This window comes from Sylvia atricapilla, chromosome 30, assembly GCF_009819655.1.
Source record: "Sylvia atricapilla isolate bSylAtr1 chromosome 30, bSylAtr1.pri, whole genome shotgun sequence".
Classification (NCBI taxonomy): Eukaryota; Metazoa; Chordata; class Aves; order Passeriformes; family Sylviidae; genus Sylvia; species Sylvia atricapilla.
The window spans coordinates 398,354-419,814 of NC_089169.1; the positions used below are offsets into that span (position 1 = coordinate 398,354).

General features: G+C 53.7%; 1 protein-coding gene across 22 annotated transcripts; it reads left to right on the forward strand.

The window, feature by feature from the left end:
• The first annotated feature begins 1,895 nt into the window (after positions 1 to 1,895).
• On the forward strand, positions 1,896 to 20,610 carry TPM3 (tropomyosin 3). Of its 22 annotated transcripts, none has more exons than XM_066337792.1 (12): positions 1,904 to 2,065; positions 2,427 to 2,552; positions 7,812 to 7,945; positions 8,749 to 8,866; positions 9,114 to 9,184; positions 9,972 to 10,047; positions 11,094 to 11,156; positions 11,304 to 11,373; positions 13,133 to 13,211; positions 14,991 to 15,054; positions 18,778 to 18,898; positions 19,454 to 20,610. In XM_066337792.1, the coding sequence occupies exons 1-11, from the start codon at positions 1,952 to 1,954 to the stop codon at positions 18,853 to 18,855; spliced, it is 993 nt and encodes a 330-aa protein (XP_066193889.1). In that variant the 5' UTR covers positions 1,904 to 1,951; the 3' UTR covers positions 18,856 to 18,898; positions 19,454 to 20,610. The 22 variants fall into 22 exon arrangements, 21 of the variants coding, with proteins under 21 accessions (XP_066193905.1, XP_066193889.1, XP_066193891.1 ...); XM_066337794.1 differs by having other exon boundaries at positions 1,905 to 2,065; positions 14,991 to 15,058; positions 18,791 to 18,898; XM_066337793.1 differs by lacking the exon at positions 9,972 to 10,047 and adding an exon at positions 10,544 to 10,619 and having other exon boundaries at positions 1,912 to 2,065; positions 14,991 to 15,058; positions 18,791 to 18,898.
• The last annotated feature ends 851 nt before the right edge of the window (positions 20,611 to 21,461 follow it).

The window sequence follows — 21,461 nt, forward strand, 5'->3', positions numbered from 1 at the left end:
CCTGCTGATGATGGGCTGTGTGACCAGGGGCAGGAGCAGGCAGTGCAGGGCCATCGACTGCATCGACCAACAGTGCTGAGCAGCAAGGGTGTGGGGGTCCATGGAGGGGGCAGGGGGATGTCGATGGGTGGTAATTATTGGGAATGAGGCCACGTGTGCAGGACCAGGGCTGTCGCTGGCCACGTCCCTCTGCTCAGTGCAGCCCAGCGCAGTTATAAACGGCAGCCAAGCAACCCCCAAGCCAGAGCGCAGCAGAGTCCCCCAAGCCAGCCCAGACAAGACAGTGATGGATGTGGGGTCCCTTTGGCCCTAGAGTTGCCTGCCATGGCATGCTCCTCCATGCCAGTGCATGTCACCGTGTGCCCTGATATGCCATGCCAGGAGACCAAGCCTGCACTGCCCTGCTTCAGCTTCATCCCAGCCACAGGACGCCTCCTGCTCCAGCACTGCATCCCGAGCACCCCAGTACCGGCACAGCTACCCAGCAGGCTTCAGGCACTGAGGTGAGGCTGGGCGCTGCCTCTGCAGTGCCTTGGGGGTTATACCTGGATACCACTCCTGCCCCAGCTCTCATCTTTCTCTTCTCTTTCTTTTACAGGCAGCTGAACTCCATGTCCTCCCACATCTGTCTGCCCCGTCTCTGTCTGATATGTTTGATATTAGGTTGTTTTATTGGAAAACCAACTAAATATCAAACATATTCTTACAGCGCCAGGGACGCCCAGCACCGACTTGGCCAGATGCTGCCTGTGCCCCGTCTCAGGCAAGGGGGCCCTCTGCACCATGTCCTGCACCCTCTTCTAGTCCTCACTGCCACAATAAAACCTGTCTGCCCATCTCAATGGGACTTGAGAGGGGGAGCCCAGAGCCATCCTGGGGGTGGGCGGAGGTTTGGGATGGCAGCAGGGTCAGCGCTTGCCACCTGTCTCTCCACTCGTGCCAGGGCTGATGAAAGTACAAAGGCCCGTGGCCCTGTGCCCAGCACTGCCTCCACTGCCTTGGCATGGGGGTGTTATTTATAGAGGTGTAGCCACTGCTTAGGGCCCTTGGTGGGCACTGTCCTCCCCAGTGCCCTGCCCAGGGTGCTCAGACCTGCCACCAGGTCTCTGTCCCCCAGTTGCCTGGGTGCTGACTCCTTTAGCCCTCAACATCTGTCCCTGGGTAAGAACAGTGGGTTTCTTCCATGGGAGATCCTAACTTGATTTATGGGGCCAGTGAGATCTCTGGGCCAGCACAAGGAGGCTGCAAATCTCTCAGCTGCAGATGAAGTGTCACCTCTTGCTTTGAGAATTCCTCCCCACACCCAGGGAATTTGCTCCTCCAGCTGCCAACAGCATTCTCCACCTCAGCACCAAGCACCAGCATGGCTGGAGCTGGGCTTGGGGCTCAGCGGGCTTCCGGGGGGCTCTGCTCTGCTGCTCCCTGTAGAGCCAAACACTCTCGGCCAAGGCCCTGCCCCCAAAATAGCACCAGGATGACCTTGCCCTTTTCAATGTCACACCGAGCAGGGGTAAATGTCAGCCCAGGGCCACCAAAACATCTTAAGCTCCCCCCAGCAAGGCAAATGGAGGGTGAGGACTTTGTGCCAGTTCTGCACAGACCCAGTTCAACATCCTGAGGAAGCGCTCTGGGCACCAGCCAGGGTGTCCCCTTGCATGGGGGGAGGGGGCACCTGGGACAATGCAGGACCCCTTCTCTCAGACCTGCTGCTTCTTTTTATAACGCCCCAGCTGTCCTCAGGAGCCCAAATAAGGCTGTGACCACCCGGAGCCCCTGGGATGCACAATGGGTCCCAAGCACAGACTTTTTGGGAAGGTGGGGAGGCGGGCCAGCCCAAGAAAGGCAAAGCCCCTGTGCTGGGCAGAGCTGATAAACGGTCAGTGGGGCACAGGCAACACAGCTGCCCTACCCACCCATTGTCTGTCCTACATCCCGCTGTGTCCTACCAAGGATGGAGGCCATCAAGAAGAAGATGCAGATGCTGAAGCTGGACAAGGAGAATGCCCTGGACCGGGCAGAGCAGGCGGAGGCTGAGCAGAAGCAGGCGGAGGAGCGGAGCAAGCAGGTAGGGCAGACAGCAAGAGCCCCTAGTCCAGGGGTGTTGGGGGTGGCTTCTGCCTGTCCTTGGTCATGCTGAGCCCATACCCAAGAGAGATTGCCTGGGGTGTGACAGTGCGACAGCTGCCACTATTCCAGAGCTCAAGGGCACTCTGAGGGCTGTCCAGGGCTCGGTCCATGCCAGGTGGTGGGATATGGGAAAGGGACAGGCACTGTGGGGCAGAGTTGGTCCCAAGGATGGGGCAGGAAGGATGTCATGGGGCAAGGCTGAGCCTGGGATGGGGCAGGCAGGACTCTCTTGTGAGAGAGTGCAGGGGTGCAGGGGTTCAGAGTGGTGTCCATCTGCGGTAACATCACTGTCCTTCCAGCTGGAGGATGAGCTAGCTGCCATGCAGAAGAAGCTAAAGGGGACAGAGGATGAACTGGACAAGTACTCTGAGGCCCTGAAAGACGCCCAGGAGAAGCTGGAGCTGGCAGAGAAGAAGGCGGCAGACGTACGTATAGGATGCAGGGTGGAAGCTGCGCGCTGTCTTGCCCCCCTTCCTGGTGGGACTGCAGCCCTTCCCTGTGCCTTGGGAACACAGGAAAGTCTCTATCTGGCTCAGTGTGCTCCCGGTAAAGCTCTGTAGGTATCTAGGAGCAGAGAAGGGCCCTGTGAAGGACGGATCCGGAGGGCAGAGCCGGGCAGCGAGCAGCCCATCAAGTGCGGGATATGGGGTCCGGGTGTCCCCAGGAAGCTCTGAGTCACGGTTTGGGGTGGAGAAGCCGAGCTCCCAGAAGGAAAAGGAGAAGGAGGAGGGGAGAGCCCTCATCCTCCTGCGGGCGGGGTCTCATGGGTAGCGTGAGCATTGCACAGCCAGACTATTGTTGTCCGCTGTTTCCAGGAAAACAATGGTGCGAGCGGTGCAGGGTTTCACCCAGAGGCCGCTCTCCTGCCATCAAGAGGCATGAGGCCCCGCTCATCACCTGTCAGGACCTGGCAGTCCTTGTGGAGCCAGGATGTCTCCGGCTCCAGTGTCAGAGCGATAGAGCCCAGCTCTGACGCAGAGAAGGCAGTGCGCAGTGTGCTGTGTGCAGTGTGCTCTCCCACTGTGCTCATGGGGAAGTGCCTGAGTCCCAGCACAGCACCTCTCACTGGGAGCTCCAAAGCCCTGGGACATCTGCCACCCTGCAGTTTTGCTTGCAAGTCGCTGTCACCAGCCTTGCACTGAAATCGGCTTGTGTCAAGTGCAGCACTACAGAGTTCTTGGCAGCCCTTTCCCTCCCTTACACCCTTTTTGCCTCCCTCTGCTCCTTGATGGCATTTTCCCTGCTGTCACCACATCCCCTCTTGCTTCCTCGTGGATCCCTCTCTGTGCATCTGGAGCCCCTTTTCCTAGCTGCTGCCCCCTCAGGGGTCCCCCAGGTCTCCCTAGCTCTGGGAAGAGGGATTTTGCACCTGGAGCATTGAAAGGGCAGAGCTGCCTCTCAGGTGCTTCCAGACCAACAGGACCCTTTCAATTCTCACCTCATTCCTGGAAACATGCTATGCCATACGTGCCATCCCAGGCAAATGCCCCTGGAGCATCTACCTGCCAGGCTGCCGAGGGTTTCGGGGGCCAGCAGCCCCGGAGCCCTTCCCTTCTATCCACACGCTTGAAGCACTGCTGAATAGGCTTCGTGGGGAATGACAGCAGCACTCAGTGATGTGTTTATTGAGTTCTTGAGGGCTCCATGATCCTCATGACACTGAAGAACACAGCTCCCAGCTCTGACAAATGCTGATCTTCGCAGCGTTATCAGCCCCGAGACAGGAGGGTTTTCACCTCGGCTCAGGCTGTTGCACCATTGGGATTTCGCACATGGAAGTGGAGTGGGAGCCTGGCGACCACAGCCCTGTCCTTGTGTGGAAGGAAGGAGGATCTGCTCCAGGACTGTGGACTCCTGGCCCCGGCAGAGTCTGGGGGTTCTCCAGGGATGGCAGTGCCTGAACCCGCGGCGGGGCCGTGCCCAAATGCAGCCGGCGGGGCTGAGCGGCGTCCGGCAACGCAGCGGGCAGGGTGTGACGGTGGTTGCGTGGGGTAGGGCAGGGAAGCCCGTGCCGGGCCGGGTGGATCCTCCGGGCCCTGTGAGACTGTGCCCGGGCCCTGTAACACATGAGGCCAGTCCCGGTGCCCCCACGCCCATATGGGGCGAATCCCGGTGGACCCAGGTGGCCGCGGGGCAGACCGGCGCTCCCCTCCGGCCCGGCGCCCCGCTCCCGCCGGTTCCGGTCTCGGTGCCCCCGCCACGCCCTGGGCGCGGCGGCCGCCCCTCGTCTCCCCGGTAACGCGCCCGCGGGGTGGGGTGGAAGTGACGTCACATCCGACCGGCCGTTCCGGGCGCGGTCCCGGTGTCTGGGGGCGGTGGGGCTGGAGCGGAGGGACCGAGCATGGCCGGGGCCACCACTATTGAGGCGGTGAAGCGCAAGATCCAGGTGCTGCAGCAGCAGGCGGACGATGCGGAGGAGCGGGCGGAGCGGCTGCAGCGGGAGGTGGAAGCCGAGCGCCGCAACCGCGAGCAGGTACCGCCGGGGCCGCCGTGAGGGGGCAGAGCCAGATTGGCGGCGCGCCCGGGGCCGGGGGACGTTCCGGGCCGCTGGAGTGCCGGCGACATGCCGACGCGGACCGAAGTGTCCGCTGGGACCGGGGCTCTCGCTCTGTGTCCGTGGTTCTCTCTGGGTCCCTGGGACCCGCCCGTGGTGCTGAGCAGACACGAGGCCGGAGTGATCGGCCTGTCGTTGGTTTCGCTGTTACCGGTGTCTCGGGACGGACAGCAGCAGAGGGGGCCCGGCCGGAGGGAGGCGGAGGTCCCGGCCATCTTGTGCGGCCCCCGAGACCGGAGCTGCGCGGGTAAGATGGAAGGAATGAGCGGTCTCCCTCGGGATATGGCCAGCGCAGGAGCCCTCTGAAGCGCTCCCAAACTCCGCATCCTGTCCGGATCCCGGCGAGCGAGGGTCTCCGCTGCCCCAGAGACCGGCAGCCGCGGGGGAGCACTGGCTGGGGTGGGATTGTCTGAAAGGGAGGAGGGAGCAACGACAGCAGGATCTGGGCTGGCAGCGCTCGCGCTCCCCGCTGGGCTGGGAACACCGGAAAGGCTGGGGACAGGGATGAGGTGACACGGGCAGGACCTCGAGGTGACCAGCACCCTTGGCCTTGGGACACAGGCAAGGCTGGTGGCGTTTGAGGGACAGGGATTGGGATGACACGGGGCAAGTCCTTGCTCGAATCTAAGTGTGAGTCTCATTGAATTTGCATTGACTTTGCTGCATTGGAAGCCTGAAGCTGAGCGTTCCCCCCTGAGCTGTCCGTGACAGCGCTGTGGCGTTGCCGGGGATGGATTGGGCTCTGCTGCCCAGGCCCATAGCAGAAGCTCCGGCCACTCCCAAGCCTCAGCTGGCTCTTTCTTTGCAGGCACATAAGGAATTCTCCTTGCAATAGAGCATTGTCATGGGTACAGCTGTGTTTCTCTCAGCTCCCTAAACCTCCTTCAGGGGAAAGAACTAGTGCTCCCAGTATGGCACCCAGGGCTTGCCGGGTCCTGAGGAGTCCTCTTGAATCTCTTGGGGCAGCAATGATGAGTCCTGAAGGCCTGGATGAGCTTCTTACTTGATTTGCTGGACTCCAGGTTCTCCCTGGCTCTGAGCTGCCTTCTTGAAGGAAGCATGAAATAACAGGAATGTGCCATTTGTAGCGGGGGTGCCTGGAAGAGTCACCTGGAAGTGTCACCCTGTGCTCTGAGAAAGTCTGACAGTTTCATCTGTATCTAGAGAGAAGCAGGAGAAGATGTAAGGGCTCTTCTGCAACAGGGGAGAGGCACTTCCTCAAAATTAAGGGTGGTTTTGGGTCGGTTGAACACTGCCTGCAGGAAGTCAGGGCTAAGTGAAGCAGTTCAGAGGGTCAGGAAGTGGAGGCCCACTATACTGGTGTGTTTCCATTGCCTGGGAGAAGGAAGGAGGAGGTCCTCCACTTCAAGAGCTGGCAGCCCCTTTAATAGGGAAAAGATGCATGTCAGGCCATCTCCTTCCTGGTTCTGTTTAAGATATTGTTGCGTCCGTCTTCAGGCAGACCACTTCCCCTTTCAGCGGGGTGGGTGTTGGCTCTGGGCACCAAAGGGGTGTGGGCTTCTCCAGAGTTGGATGTACCTGCATGGGAGCTCCTCTGTGCTCTCCCAGCCTGGTCTTGGAACCTGCCAGTGGTGCCTCAGTGCCAATGGGGAGGAGAGCTCAGACAGTCCCTCTGGGAATGGGACACAGCTGGTGTTGGGCCCCACTCTAACACTGCTGCCTTTCATCACTCTGCTCCTCCTTCCTCAGGCCCAGTGAGGAGCAGTGTGTCCAGCTCAGATGCTTTGTTACGCGTAGCTGGGGTATTTCGTGTTTGCCTGGCATGTGCCTGTGCCTTGCTCTTTGTAGAAGATCACAGTGCTGCCCTGGAATGGCTGCACTCCTGCCTGCCTTTGTAATCCTGTTGGGGAGCAGGATTCTGGACTCCGCAGGAGGCCTCCGGTGGGGTGTCAGAGTCCCTAAAGCGTCTGGGCTTTGGCTGGAGTTAATGTGGATGTGGCTGTAAGCAGGGGCCTCATGGCCAATCAGGTCATGCCCCAAGGGTCCCAAAAAGATTGCAGCAAGTCTCTAGTTGACTGTTTAGTCTGGGTCTGATCCAGAAGAGGAGTGCCACTGAAGGGATTTTCATCCTTGGCCTTGAGGTGCTTTGTTTTCAGCAACACTGAAGAGCAGTTCCTGCCCTGGCTGTGTTCTGACTCAACACTGGAGCAAGCCACAGGGTGATGGCAGTGCTGTATTGCCTTACTGAGCACAAGCGAATGGCTCTGCCACACGAGTGATGAACTGAGCACAAATCTGCATGGTCTGTGTTCCCCAGCATCTCTGTTGCCAGCACAGTATCATGGGGGCTTGCTTGTACCTTGTAGCCTCTTTGGAGGCTGACTAGGACATAGATTGCAGTGGTTGGGGGGTGGGATGGCCTCTGATCTATGCCAGTTCCTTAAAGCCTCAGTCACATTTCTGGCAAATGTGTGCAGGCTGTCAGCAGTTTCACCAGCTCCCAACATGTATGACTGAACCAAGGCAGCTATTCCTGGGGAACAGCCTCCTCAACCTGTCCTGAGACAGGCTTTTGTTCCTTTTCTGGGTTGTTAGTGAGTCCATTGGGAGGAAGGAAGCCTCAAGGACTGCAGGCTCTCTGCTGGGGCTGTGGGCACTGCAGTGACAAGCCCTGGGGCTGGGCAGCACCTGTGACCAGTCCAGCCTGCCAGCACCCAATACAGCTTCATCCCTGAACATGTTAATCCTTCTCACCTTGCTGATGAGAGGGTTTGCCTCAAGTAACTCATGTCCATATCACACCAGTAAACTGACTCCTAAGTGGCAGCTGTCACCGCGCTCTGGCATTGTGGATAAATAGGGCTATGATGAATGGCCTGGCAGGATCTGAGCAGCTGCAGAGGCAGCCCTTGAGTAAGTCATCTCCTCAGTGTTTATGGCTTAAACTGTCAGAGCAGTGCAGGCTGACAGAAGTCTGCAGGAAGGCTGCTGTGCGGAAAAGGCGTGCAGGAAGTGTTGCAGAGCTAAGTGTGCTGCTTGCCTCTGGGGAAAGGCTAAAGCATCCTGGGTTTGCTTGGGGCTCCTGCTGTTGACCTGATGGCAAATTTCAGCTGCCCTACCTGAGCTGGTAAGCCTGCACAGACTGAGTACCCTCCTCTGCTCCCTCCAGGCTGAGGCAGAAGTGGCATCTTTGAATCGCCGTATCCAGCTGGTAGAGGAGGAATTGGACCGCGCTCAGGAGCGCCTTGCTACAGCTCTGCAGAAGCTGGAAGAGGCAGAAAAGGCGGCAGATGAGAGTGAAAGGTGAGCAAGGACTCCTGCTTGCACTCTGCCAAACATTGAGTGTTCAGTGCCCTCAACTTTTTGAGCTTCCCACAGTGGGGGAGAAAGATCCCACAGCTGGATGTGGGAGTGGGTGCCTGCTTATGCAGAGCAGCTAAAACAATGCTGATGAATCTGAGGCTGCTGATGGCCTTGAGTATCCTGGAACCTGAGGCTAGAGAGCAAGGAAGTGCCATGTGTCACCATGCATCCTCACCTCCAAAGAAGGAGAAATAAATGTGTAAAGGTGGCTGCTGTTGGGGCAGCTTCTCTTCCATCTGCCTCTGCCAGCAGGCTCCCTAACTGGCAGATGTCCCCTGACCTTGCCTGTGATTCAGAGAGGAGTGGTCCACTTCCAGCTGTCTGATGTGCTTCCTCACACACACACTGTGAGCAGCCTGACCCAGCTGGTGGCTTGCCGTAGAGACAGGCTTGGCTCTTCCTGCATTCCAGATGGGGAAGTGCTTGACTTGGCTGTGCTGAATCCCTTAGACAGTTGGGCTTGTTCTCAGCAGCATTACACTTCCCTTGGCCTGGGAGCTTGGTGATCTGCTGGAGGAATGTTCCAAAGAGCAGTTAATTCCAAGCAATTGAGGTTGCTGTGTTCACATCAGCCCAGTATCCTCTGCCTTCCTGGGCCACCTTCTGCCTTCAGAGGAATCATGGTTTATTGGGAGGCACTGTACTTCCAAGGCAGTGCTGTTAATGCTCTGAAACTCATTGCACTGCTGGCTTGTCAAAGATTGTTTTACACATCTCCCCTCCCTGTGCTTGCTTTTGGGCAGAGGCATGAAAGTAATTGAAAACAGAGCTCTGAAGGATGAGGAGAAGATGGAACTGCAGGAGATCCAGCTCAAGGAAGCCAAGCACATTGCAGAGGAGGCGGACAGGAAGTATGAGGAGGTGAGACCCTTGGGTGCTCTAGTATGACTGACCTGGGCCAGGAAGAGTTGAATCCTCTTCCTGCTGACAGCAAACCTGGGGGCAGAGCCTGGCTCTCAGCAGAGCTACATCAGTACTCTGCTTGGCTGAAAGATTCTGACAGCTCAAATGGCTCCTGCAGGCATTCCTTCCATTCCTTTCACTGCTATGCAGAGCCTACAAGTGCAAAACTATCCTCCTTCCTCTTGACTCTGATTCTTCTTTCCAGGTTGCTCGGAAGCTGGTGATCATTGAAGGAGATCTGGAGCGTACTGAAGAGAGAGCTGAGCTTGCAGAGTCGTGAGTAGTCTTCTTTACATGTACTTGGCAGGTCTGCCTCTGCATGGGAACTAACATTGCATTGCTAACCTTGTTACACAAGGCCTGAAGCACAGGGTGGGTTTAGGTCTGTGAAGGAAAGGGATGAAAGCACTTTCCTTGAAACGGGATTTGCTCCACCTAGCATATGGAGTTTGTGATGTGACTTGCCTTGGGTGGAGACACTTTGCCCCTTTGCATGGAGGCACTCCCTAGTCATGGAGACTGGAAAGACTTCCTCTCCTCAGTATTCACCAGCACTGCTTTGTGTGTGCAGTCACAAGATCATTCATGTTGCTACAGAACACAGTGCTTGAGCTGAAGTGGCAGAGGCCTCCTGGGCCAGGGGCTGAAGTGGCGTATGCAGTGGGTGAGGGCAGAGTTGTGGCTGAGGCTGGTCTCTGGGCCTCTCCAAGTATTTGCAGTAACCACTACAGGCTTCTCCACTGCTGAGCAGCAATCTTGGCTTCCTCTGCTCAGAGCAGAGACACAAACCCTGGTTTGGGCTCCTTTCAGGTGTCCAGATGCTTTAGCTGATCCTTGAGGAGCTGGTCAGGGCCTTTCTGTGCTGTGGGCCTTGTCTAACACAGTTGGTGTGTACGCAGCAGCAGCAGCAGCAGCAGCACTGTGTTTCCAGCCCAGCATGTTGTGACCATGACTTTTTTGTGTTTCCCCCACTCCCTTTTTTGCTCTGTGGTGGTGTGGTTTTGGTGCTCCTTTTGACCTTGCCCCCACCTGGCTTGTGCCCTTGTGTGACCGTCACTAACAGTCATTGCCGGGAGCTGCAGGAGCAGATCAGAGTGATGGACCAGAACTTGAAGTGTCTGTCTGTTGCCGAAGAAAAGGTACTAACCTTTCCCTTCTTGAACCATTAAACCAGAACTCATGTGGTCTCCTCACTATGCTCCTCCCCTCAGCTTAACTGCGTCTCTCTCTCTCCTGGAACATTCTGTCTTTTCTGCCCATAAATACCCCTGTCTGAGTGGTGGTGGCTGTCCTTCTGTCCATCAGAACAGCTTCTCTCTGTACAGAACACTAAATGAGAAGCTTCTTCTTGGAGACTCCAAGCCTGACAGAAACCTGTGTCATCATCTCACTGCTCAGCTCTCTGCCCCATGCATGTGCTGGCAGAATACTTCAAACATGAGCTCGGCAGCAAAAAGGGAAACTTGCTTTCTGCACAGGTGCCTCAAAGCAGGGTCCTATCCAGTCTCATCTCAGACAGTCTCCTGAAGAGCTTCCTGATCTTCCCTGCATGTGGATTCACTTCTTGTCTCCTGTCTTTCCCTCCCACTTCTTCTCTTCCTTTTTTTTCCCCCCTTTCCTTACAAAACTCCACAGTAAATGTTCCGAGCTGGAGGAGGAGCTGAAGAATGTCACCAACAATCTCAAGTCTCTTGAGGCTCAGGCTGAGAAGGTAGGGCTGCCTGTCCCAGGGTCAGAAACATTGCTGTTGTGCTAGGAGGGTGTATAAACAGCAGAGCACCCACTGGGGTGGAAATGATTCAACTGCATTTTAAGCAAGCCAGGAACACTGTGCTTGCTCTGCTGGGAGGGCTAAATTTTCATTAGAGGGCTGTGGAAGCTGGGGTGCAGGAAGCATGGCTGCCCTTCCCTGCCTTGGGGCTGATTCAATCAGCCAGGATGTTTAAACTGCTAAAATGTTAAGATGAGAGTTTTTTCTGCATCCAAGTTTGTGTTCTATGCATGATGTGAGACTAGCCACCTGACTCAGTCCTGTTGGACTTGGGTAAGGACGTGAACAACTCCCAGTTGGAAGGTTCTGTCGGCATATGTGCTGCAGTGAGGCATTTATGTCACCCTCTGTAGTTGTGGGCTCTCTGGAGAGGGAGGTATCTGGGGCTGCTGACTGCTGACTCCTTTTCCACAGTACTCTCAAAAAGAGGATAAATATGAAGAAGAGATCAAGATTCTGACTGACAAACTCAAAGAGGTGAGTGACCATGTCAGGGTGGCCCAGTTGAGTGAGCTGGCCTCAGCTTGACTGGGAAGAGATGTGAAGGGTGAGAGACTCCATGTTCTTGGACTGATGCTCTTTGCTGTAGAGCTGTTGCACTAACTACTTATTTCTGTCTGGCAGGCAGAGACCCGTGCTGAATTTGCTGAACGCTCTGTAGCCAAGCTGGAGAAGACCATTGATGATCTGGAAGGTACATTCTGGCAATAGGAAACCAAGGAATGTGTGTTGAGGGAGAAGCTAAGGAGGGCTATCTTTCGGGTAGCTGGAGAGTGGAGAGGCTGCTGTGCTCCTCATTACTTGGAGCATAACCCAACTTTGCCTCCAAGGTGAGGCTTGGCAAGAGTCCTGCCCTGTGCCTCTGCTCTGAAAACAGTTCCCTGGCTGTGCTGCAGCAGGTCTCAAGCTCTTGATCCAGACACCTGGCCTTATCTAAGATAGCTGGTATATTTTGATAGTCCTCAGGAATGCAACTAGATCCCTGTGCTCCAGCTTAATCCAATTAATTTAGGAGTGGCATTGGAAAGAAACATCTGAACTTGTAAGATTTGATCACAATAATATCCTTGAGTCCAGAACGTCATGCATGTGCTGGCTACTGCAAACGGCATCTTGCAAGTCAACCATGGGAGTCAGTGAGTCTTGAAACAGACCCCATGAAGACACAGACTCCCCAGTATGAGTCCTGAATCAAGGTTAAATCACCAGCAGTTCAGTCCATGGGGTAGTTAGTTAGCCTGTGCCAAGTACCTTTCCTCCTCCCACTCTTTCACACAATTCTTCAGGAACACTCCTGAGGCCAGCCATCCTAGAACCTTGCCCCAAGCCACAAAAGGAGAAGGTTTCAGCTGCCTCCCTTAAATCTGGGACTGTGGCCAGATTCTTCTGTGAATTGCTGTGGCTGGAGTGGTGGTGCTGGTAAACCAAAACTCTTACAGGTCTCCTGCCTTGACCACAGGTGTGCCTTTGTGGTGTTTTAGTGCCAGGTCTTGGAGATGCAAAGCGCCATCCTACTGTCTGGAGTCACTCTGGAGGTTTATTGTCTGGAAATAGCAATGGTGTCAGCTGAGCTGTTCCAGAACTGTAGCCAAGCAGCAATCTGAGCGACCTCATGATCCAGGACAAGCTTTAATTTGGAGCTGCAAAAAGTCTTCCAAATCCCTGCATGCTCCCCTTGAAACCTGTTGATTGCGAGTTGGCTCTGGTCTACAGCCTTGCTGCTGAAGTGACCTAGTTTATGACAAGTGACAAAGTACCCCAGGCTCTGCGAGGCTGTTAACAGCATGCCCAACTATATTGTAGCCCAGGCAGCCAGAGCTGGAGCAGCCTGTGCCAGCTTTGCAGGGCTCAGGGATGCATCAACACAGTTCCAGGCCCGCCCCTCCCTGGAGGCAGAGAGCTGCCTGTCTGCTCCATTATCTAATGGAGAACACTGGTGTGGCCAGTCTGCTCCCCCACCTCACAACATCCTGCAGGATTGGAACTTCCTCTGATGCCCAGCTCTATTACATGACTGACTTCTCCCAAGCCAGTCTTTGCATTGAGACACAGGTGAAAACAAAGCACCTCAATTATCAGTGCTCTCCTTAGGTGTCACAAGCTTCTCCCTAAGTGGATGGAGTTAGCTTTCCTTGCTGCTTCTGACACTGGTTCCTGCTGACCTAGCTGGACAGCTTGTTTTTACAAGGTGATGTGGTTTGAGTGCTTGGCTCTGGTGCCCTTGGAGCCGGATTGTAATCCTGGAACACACTTGCAGATCAGTTGGTCTTCAGGCTGGTGAAACCCTCCTGTTCATTGTTGGGGACAAACACGGAGTCATGACGGCTCCACATCTAACTTCGTTTTCTTCTGTTCATGAATCCCATCCTGCTTTTCCTTCCCTAGAGTGTTGGAAGAACTTCTTTGACTTCCCTCATTGTTTTCCTTTTGTTCTCCTCCTAAACCTCTTCTAGATGAGCTCTATGCCCAGAAACTGAAGTACAAAGCAATTAGTGAGGAACTGGACCACGCCCTGAATGACATGACTTCCATGTAAATATGAGCTGGCTGGTGTTCGCCTCTCGCTTAAGCAGGCTGGACCACCAGTGCTTGCTTGGTTTGCTGTGGTTTCCATAGTTGGAGAATCGATGGTGCTGTGCCGTCCAGGTTACTTCTACAGATCTGTCCAAGGTGCCCCCAGCATGCTGTCCTCTTAACTCTAGGTCCTTGTGATCTGCATGTGTAACCAAGTGCTGTGCTGGCCTGAAGGGGTTCTGACTTAAATTTGAGTGCAATTCCCATTCTCACTGGGAAGGGCTTTCTCAGGAAATTTGCTTTGTCATCTGCTGGAGCCACTGGGCCATGGTCTCAGATTCCTTCTGGAAGAGGCTGTGGATAGTGCTCAGGTGGATTCCTTAGGAATTGCCGCAATAGGCTTGAGATGGGCTGGATCATAAACTGATCTGTGGAAGTAGCTGAACCTGTGTGTTTCTGCAACTTCACTCCTCAGCTTTGTGTTCAGATCTGCAGTGGGTGCTGCTAACAACTGCTCCGTCTGGTCCTTGCACTAACCCAGGAAAGACCAGGTCCTCACTCCACAGAGAAGAGCCTTAACATGAGTGTCCTGAAGTTTCCTAAGCAGAGTTTGCTGTGCACAGACATTGAAGCTTCTCTTAAAATCGGTGTCTCCTTCTGTCTCACACAGATAGGTCTTGTGATTCCAAACTCCGCTTTGGATTTGTCTCTCTGCTTGGTGGCTTGTTCTGCATCTGCACCCGGCATTCACGCTCCCTTCATCTCTCTCTGAATTCCAGTACTTTGTTCCAGTTGCTGTGCACAGGGCATCCCTGGGAATGGGTGCTGCAAAGAACGAAGGCAGCAGCAGCCGCGCCCCCCCAGTTCTGCTGCACTTGCTCCCAAACAAAGCTCCCTCTTGTGTGACCTAATGTGCCAGACACAGCCTGCTCTGAGGGGCTGCCCTTTCCGTGTTGGGGGAGCTGGGAGGATGTTGTTCTCATCTGCATATCTTGTGTGGAGCCATAAAGCTCTTTTTTGTATTTCTCTTGCCTCTTGCTTGAGCATGATGTCACTTTTTTAAAAGAAAACAGTTCTTGCATAAATGGCTGTTGCTTTTGAGAAATGGGTTACTAGTGACCACTTGCTGCTTTAGAGTAACTGTTTCAGCATTGCCTTCAAACCAGTGTCGCCTTCGGTGGAACACAGACCTCACTAGCATGCTGGATTTTTCTTTGAGGTGTGTTACTGGCTCCCAGATGTGATGGCAGCTCTGCAGACAGGGCCTGTGGGGTCAAATGAGAGGCTGGGGGTTGCAGCTGGAGCTGTTCCTGACTGAAGCCACTCCTCATTCCTGCCTGCTTGGGAGTGTTCACCAGCACTGGTTCCAAATGCTTATTTGCAGTGGGAGGTCACACACCTGGATAGTTGCTAGCCAGGGTATGGAAGCCAATAAATACTGTGTGAGCTCTGGCTGGTCTCTATTGGGGCAGAACTGGTTGGGTGTGAAGCTTCGTGCTTCAGGAATGAGAAGGCACTGCAGCAGGACTGTGAGCATCTGAGCCAGGGAATCTTTTGCAGAGCCCTCTCCTCCCCATGCAGGGGCTGAGGGCTGCAGGATCCTTCTAGGAGTGTGGCATAGAGCTTCCCACTGAGCACTGCCACTGGGCTATGAATGCCTGGCATGTGTCACTGCTGGTGCTGTTTGCTAGTTGATCTGGTATGATAAACACTGGTCAGCCTCTCAAAACAGCACATGCTGCCTCATGGAGGTTAGTCAAATATTTTTTCCTTTCTGGACTGGTTCATCTGCCGCAGTGCCCGAAGAGCCCTTCGTGAGCAGAGTTCTGATGAGATGGGACACTTCCCGTGGTTTTCTCAGGTTTGTGCCCTTCTGGTCTTTACATGACAGCACTGGCAGTCAGGATTATCTAGTCACACTCACCTGCCCCAGCCTGTCCCACTCAGTCTTTGGTGGCAGGTCTGGGTGGGGAAGGAGGGAGCACTCAAGGAATTTCCAAGTGTGATCTGACTCCTGGGATGTGCGGCAGTAGCACAAACCCTCTAAGCACAACCCAAGAACCCAGAACTCTTCAGTAACCCAACTGCAGCTGGAGTTGAGGATCCAGATCCTGTGGAAGGGGCAGGGCCTTCTGTAAATGTGAAGGCTTCCATTGTCCATTGTCAGCTCTTTAAACAACAGGGACATCATCCTCGTCTATCAGTATCTGAAGGGAGGGTGGACCAGGTTCTGCTCAGTGGTGTCCTGCAGTAGGGCAGGCAGTACATAGAAACTGATGCCCAGGAAGTTTCACCTGAACATGAGGAAGAATTTCTTTCCTGTGTTGGTAAATGAGCACTGAGCAGATTGCCCCGAGATGGTGTGAAGTCTCCCTCACTAGAAATATTCCAGAATGATCTGGATATAATCCTGTGCGATGTGCTCTGGGATGACCCTGCTTGAGCAGAGACGTTGGACCAGATAACCCACAGCGGTCCCTTTCAACCTCACCCCTTCTGTGATTGTTAGCGGGTGGGAGGTGGCAGCCTGCCCTCAGGAAGTGCCTCTCTCCTTATGGGAAGGTCTAGTTGCATCCTGACTCTTGCTGTGGGGAGCTGGTGGCTCTTCTCTGCACAGTGGTGTTCCTGGGAATGTTATCTAAGGCTGGGCTGTGGCAGGCCCTTTCCCCATTCATCTGGAAGGAATCCACTCTGGGTGGTGGATGGGTATGTGGGTGAGTGATGCAATGTTTACCCTGGGAGGTTTTGGAGGCATCTGGTCTAACTGGATTGCTGGGCTTGTGCAGGCTGGTTACTGTGAGCTGTGCTGTGATGTGGGAGTGCTGCAAACATAAGTTCACTGACCAGGAGGGCCAGGTCCTAGGGCTCCCCGCATCCTGGGGCTCTCTGAGTGGCAGGGATAGCTGGTGAGGCTGCCCTGGGGTTGGGCAGAAAAGGGAGCAGGGGACACATGGCATAGCTGCTGCAGTCCGGGGCAGGTGTGCTGTTCCTGGAGTCTGGGAAGTTTAGTCATGCTAACATTCCAGTCTGCTGCCTTGTGTGGGTGAATCATCAGGTCCCTGTACACAAGCAGGAATGTTTACTTGGAAGCTCTGGGCTGTTGCACCAAGTCCTACTGAGCACAGTTCACTCTCATCCTCTGCCACTTGGGAGACCCAGGAGCAGCCTGGATCACTTGGGTGTGGGGACTGCCATCGGGGCTGCTCAGAGCCAGCATGGAGCCAGAGTTCCTTGCAGCAATACTAGCTGTTGTGCAAGGCATGGGCCAAGATGCTGCATACCCACAACTTCCCTCAACTTCCAGATTGTGGTAGGACAAAAATCACTGGCTTCTCTGCCTGTGCCTTGGTCCCTTGGTGGCTTTAAAGAAGGGACAATGAATCAGCATTACTGCCCTCTCCTGCAGAGCGAGGTCCAGTTAGAGCAGGTTCTGAGGACTGAGAAGCTGAGGGTGAAGCTGAAGTTGAGCTTCCCCCTCTGTGTGCAGGTGTTACACTGGAGGAACTGAGCTGAGACTCTGGTTACTGTGACATGCTTTGACTGCTCCATGTAAACCACTCAGCTTTCTGGAATTTTACCCAGCTAGGTCTTTTTCAAAAGCAAAATATTCTAAGAGTGAAAGCAGTGAGGAATGGTCTAGCTTCCCTTCAGAGGGTGCCTGAGAGGATCTCATAGTACAAGGATTAGAGTGGAAGCCCAAGGCCAAGGCTGTGCACTAGGCTGTCTCCTCCAGCAGAGGCATAACACTGTGTCACTGCAGGTGGTGCTGGTTGGTTCTGCCAGGCTGGAAGATGATCTACAAGGTTTTTTCACTGCCTGGAATTCTCCTAAGTGCAGGAGTTGGAGCTGTCAGGCTGGGAGCAGCTGTCATGCAAATGAGCAAGGAGAGATGCTGAATGTATTCTCTGTAGTGGCTGGTTCTGGCTGACAGGTTGTGTAGTAGGACATTGGCCACTCAGCCCTGAATAGTGACAGATCCTGGAAAGAGACCAAACATGCTGATGAGCATGAGTGCTTGGCATGAACCTCGAGGATGTGTGTGGCTGCTAGACCTCTGTGGGGCTATAAGGACAGGGACTGGAGAGCCCACAGCTGCAGAGGCAGTGGCAGCTTGTGCCCTGTTCATGGAGTTGTTCTGAGGCAGATGTAAAAGAGAGGCCCTGTGCCCCTCTTCTGTCCTGTACCTGAAGCACTTGCTGCCTTCAGTCCTATCTGGGTTGTTAGTGTGGCACCAGGCATGTTCTCAGAGGAGGTCCTCCAGGCCAGGGATGAGACGTTGTCATTCTCAGTTCTTCTGGTGTGCCTGTCCTGCTGTTGAAACGCTGTCAATCCTACTTGCAGTGTGATGTGGCTCCCTCTGGAAGCTGTTTCTTCCTGTGGCAGGACTCCCTCCTGCAATGTGCTCCACAGGCTTAAAGCACATCCCAGATCTCTGTCCTTGCTGGGGTCCAAAGCCCTGCAGGCTGCTCTTCTGGTATCTCCTCTTTCTTTCTTTGCCTTTGCACATCTTTGGGAGCACTTTCACTTCTGCCCACACTTGGTTTCCTCTGATCTTCTAAGCTGGAAGCACAAGTTAGAGAAAGACAAACCTCTGGGAATAGCCCAGGCTGTCCTCAGAAGCACACGTTATGGTGACAGCTTTTTGATGTGCTCATCTTGGTGCTCTACTAACCTTCCCTTTCTCTCTTTTTCTCTCTTCTTCTCTCTTCCTCTTGTTTCTCTTATCCTATCGCTGCTGCAGAGCGCCTGTACAGCCAGCTTGAGAAAAACCGCCTGCTCTCTAGTGAGCTGAAGTTAACGCTGCATGATCTGTGTGACTGAGAAGGGGCCCACTAATCCCATTAAACAAGCTTATTGCGACCACCAGTGCTGTGGACCACAGTGAAATCTGATCATTAGGACTGGCAGACTTGTGAATTTTATGCAATTGCTGCTTTTTAATGAGGCACTTGGATTTATCCTGTAATTTATTTAAGCATTTTTTAATATATCAAGGTAACCTCTGTTCTTGGTGAAGTCACCCCCGACTTGGCTGTTTTTTGAGCAGTCTTGTTTGCATGTCCAGGAGGTCCTGCCTGGCTCCTCCATGGAACCAGAATAGCTACACCCCCACAAATGAGGGATGGGGTGAAGTTAGACTTACATCTGCTTGAAGCTGCCTTTCAAGTGTTACAGCTTAATTCACTATTAGCTGAATGACTGTAGGATTTTCTGGTGCATGGAATGATGGCTTCTACCAATAAATGACTGACCTTGTGGTCTGTGAGACACTGCACACCTGCATACATTCCTATCTAGGGGAGTCCTAACTGAGAAAGTTTGGGGCAGCACTAATTTCCCAGGCCTGATCCCCAGTGCAGCTACAGAGCCCTGAAATGGGTTGGGAAAGCTCACAGACATCTTGACAGTAAGTGCCAAAATGCACAGCCTGAAGCTGTGTCCTGGGTGCCTGCAGGGAGTATTTAAATGCTGCCATTGCTCATGCTCGAAGGAAGGCTGTTCTCTCTCTGTGCAGTTTCTGGCCCTGGGGAGGTTGGGAGTGGCTTTGGGAATCTTCCTGTACCTAAAGGACATTTTTCCACAGCCTGTCTGTCCAGTGTCCCAGCGTGTGGATGTCTCCAGTGATATGGGTGGGCTCACCTTTGGAGTAAAGCACACTTAGAGCACTAGCTGCTGATCTGCTCTCCTCCTGCCTTAAGGAACATGTGAGAATTGACTGCACAGCTGCCTTTAGTATCGGGCAGGGTCCAGCTCCATCACTCCCTCTCTGCCTGTCACTGCCCCAGCTCCTGCCCCACTGCCCTCCAGGCTGGCGGTCTGCTCCCTGCTGCTGGGCTTGGCATCCCTGCCCTGTGCTGAGGGGAAGGGGGGCAGCACCAGCTGTAGTTCCAGGGGGTGGTTTTCAGGTGTGTGTTGCTCTTGGGTGCCTTGCTGGGCCACATGTGTCAGCTGTGGAGGTATGGAAGCCCTGGGAAGAGCTGGCTGCAGTCAGAGATGCCTGCATGTGAAACACTGCCTAGAGCTCTGGCTAAAGGTGTACCATGGCGATACTGACTGAGAGCACCAGCAGTGTGAGAGGTGAGGGCTACACACAAGCCAGGTAACCTCCAGAGCTTCCAGCTGCACCCAGCCAGGCACTCTGGTCCAAAGATCGCTGCGGCGATTGCTGCGTGTGGGGAAGGGGCTGGCACAAGCTTTCTTTAGCAAAGGACTCTTGGTTGTTTGCTGATTTGTAACTCTTGACTCTTGCTTCCTGCCAGATAAACTGAAATCCACCAAAGAGGAGCATCTCTGCACGCAAAGAATGCTGGACCAGACCCTGCTAGACCTGAACGAAATGTAATGGAACCCTGCCACTGCCTCTGCCATGTGATGCCAGCCCAGCTGCTGCTGCCCTCTAACCCTGGGACCAGAATTTACTTTCTGTTGCCAACTTGACCAAACACAAATCTTTGTTCCAGGATCAAAGGTCACCAGGTTGGGCAGAGCTTCAAACAGCATCATTAAGGGAAATAAACAATGCAATAATGTTTGGAGAGCATGTTTGAGATGTACACATTTTGTAACTACCTTTTTTTGTAGCAACCATTATAAACATTCCAAATAATGTGTGAGGCTGGTGAGCTACACTTCAAAGCTCTTGGCTTTAAAATTTGGTATTAACCTCCAGTTAATTGGCTCTGGGCCACCCTGCTTTGGCAGGGCAGGAAATGGATATGATGGTTCTGGCTGCGAGTCAGAGTAGCCAGGCCAGGAATGAAAGCCTGTTGGGAAAACTTTCTTTCCAGGAGCTGTTTGCCAAAAGCACAGTTCAGTTTTTCAGTTTTAAGGTAACTCCGTTTTGGGAAGGAACAACTTGGGTGAAAGGCATCTTTCTGGGGGGGTTTGATTTGGGTTTTTTTAAAGCCAGGCCAGTCATCTGAACAATTGAACTAATTGAACCTTCACAGGGATTATGTCCCTTCCCTTCCACACCTGAAGGGCATAGAGAAGCCACTGTCCGTGTAACCCATTGCTACCCTGAGGCTGACTTTGCCTTTACTAAGTGCTGACGCACCAAGCTTCACTGCTCATTACTGGGTTGCACTTAACAGCTTAAGTACAACAGCCTTGTGTTCTTGGAAAAGTGGTTTTGCCTACCTGGAGGGAGGGAGCCAAGCCTTCCCTCCTGCCCAGGACTGCTCTTACTGTCTTAATTGACTCCAAGCCATTCCGCTGTGCATTGCTGATATGTCGTGGTTGTGAGGCATGAGTGTGGCAATGTCACACTTACAGTGTGTAGCTTGTGGTTTGAGCATGCTGCTTGGTTGTAGCAGTTTTTGGGGCCAATCTGGAGACAAAAACCCTATCCAGTGTTTTGATACTAAATTGAAAAATTGTGTTACTGTCTTTTGAAATAAAAACTGATCCCTCCACACTGCTGCTGAGCTTTATTATGTGGGCTTGTGGGGAATGAGGATGGGGATGAAGACTGGTGTACATGCCCATTCCTTGGGGGTGAGACCAAGCTTAGGGTAAGTAGCACTTCCCAGGGCAGGAGTGCAAAAACAGGACTGTGGTGATGAGTTCCTCAGTCAGTTTGGAGACGACACTGAGTTGGGTGGAAGTGTTAATCTGATGGAGGGCAGGAAGGCTCTGCAGAGGGATCTGTACAGGCTGGATCTGTAGGCCGAAGCCAGTGGTATGACAGTCAACAAGGCCAAGTGCCAGGTACTGTCTTTAGGTCACCATAACCTGCTGCAGTGCTCCAGGCTTAGGAAAAAGTGGCTGGAGAGCTGAAAAACAATCTGGGAGTGCTGGTTGACAGCAGCTGCACGTAAGCCAGTGGGCGGGTTTTAAAGTCGGTATTTTTCCACTTGATGGGCTTCTCTCTAAATCACATTCGTTAGCTCAAGTGCAGACTACCAGAAGTGGGCCTTGGAACTGGGAAAGCCTAGGTCAGGATTGCCTTTGTGAGATTACTCTGCTGCTTGCTGTTTTTTTCATCGTGTTTGGATTCAGGAATTAGTTGTCAAATGATTTGGATACTTAGAGGATGAAGAATGAGAACGCTTCTGCTTCAGCTCCTGATTCCTGCCCAGAAGAGTTTCACAGTGACCATTGCTGTCGCTGCCCTGTGCCTGTCCTCTGTTCCTCACTGAAATCTGGGCTCTGACAACAGGAAGATGTGTCTGCTACAGAAATCAGCATTGCTGCCTCTCTCTTTGCTCTGGGGCAAAGCTTAATGCAACTTTCAGGTTTCCAAGCCAATTTAGGAGTGCTTGCACT

What these genes read in the sequence shown, in the direction of transcription:
- TPM3 (XM_066337792.1), top strand. Translation starts at nt 1,952, where the DNA reads ATGGAGGCCATCAAGAAGAAGATGCAGATGCTGAAGCTGGACAAGGAG. An exon ending in GACCATTGATGATCTGGAAG is followed by an intron (nt 11,374 to 13,132) that starts GTACATTCTGGC and finishes AACCTCTTCTAG; the next exon opens with ATGAGCTCTATGCCCAGAAA. An exon ending in CTGAATGACATGACTTCCAT is followed by an intron (nt 13,212 to 14,990) that starts GTAAATATGAGC and finishes CATCTGCCGCAG; the next exon opens with TGCCCGAAGAGCCCTTCGTG.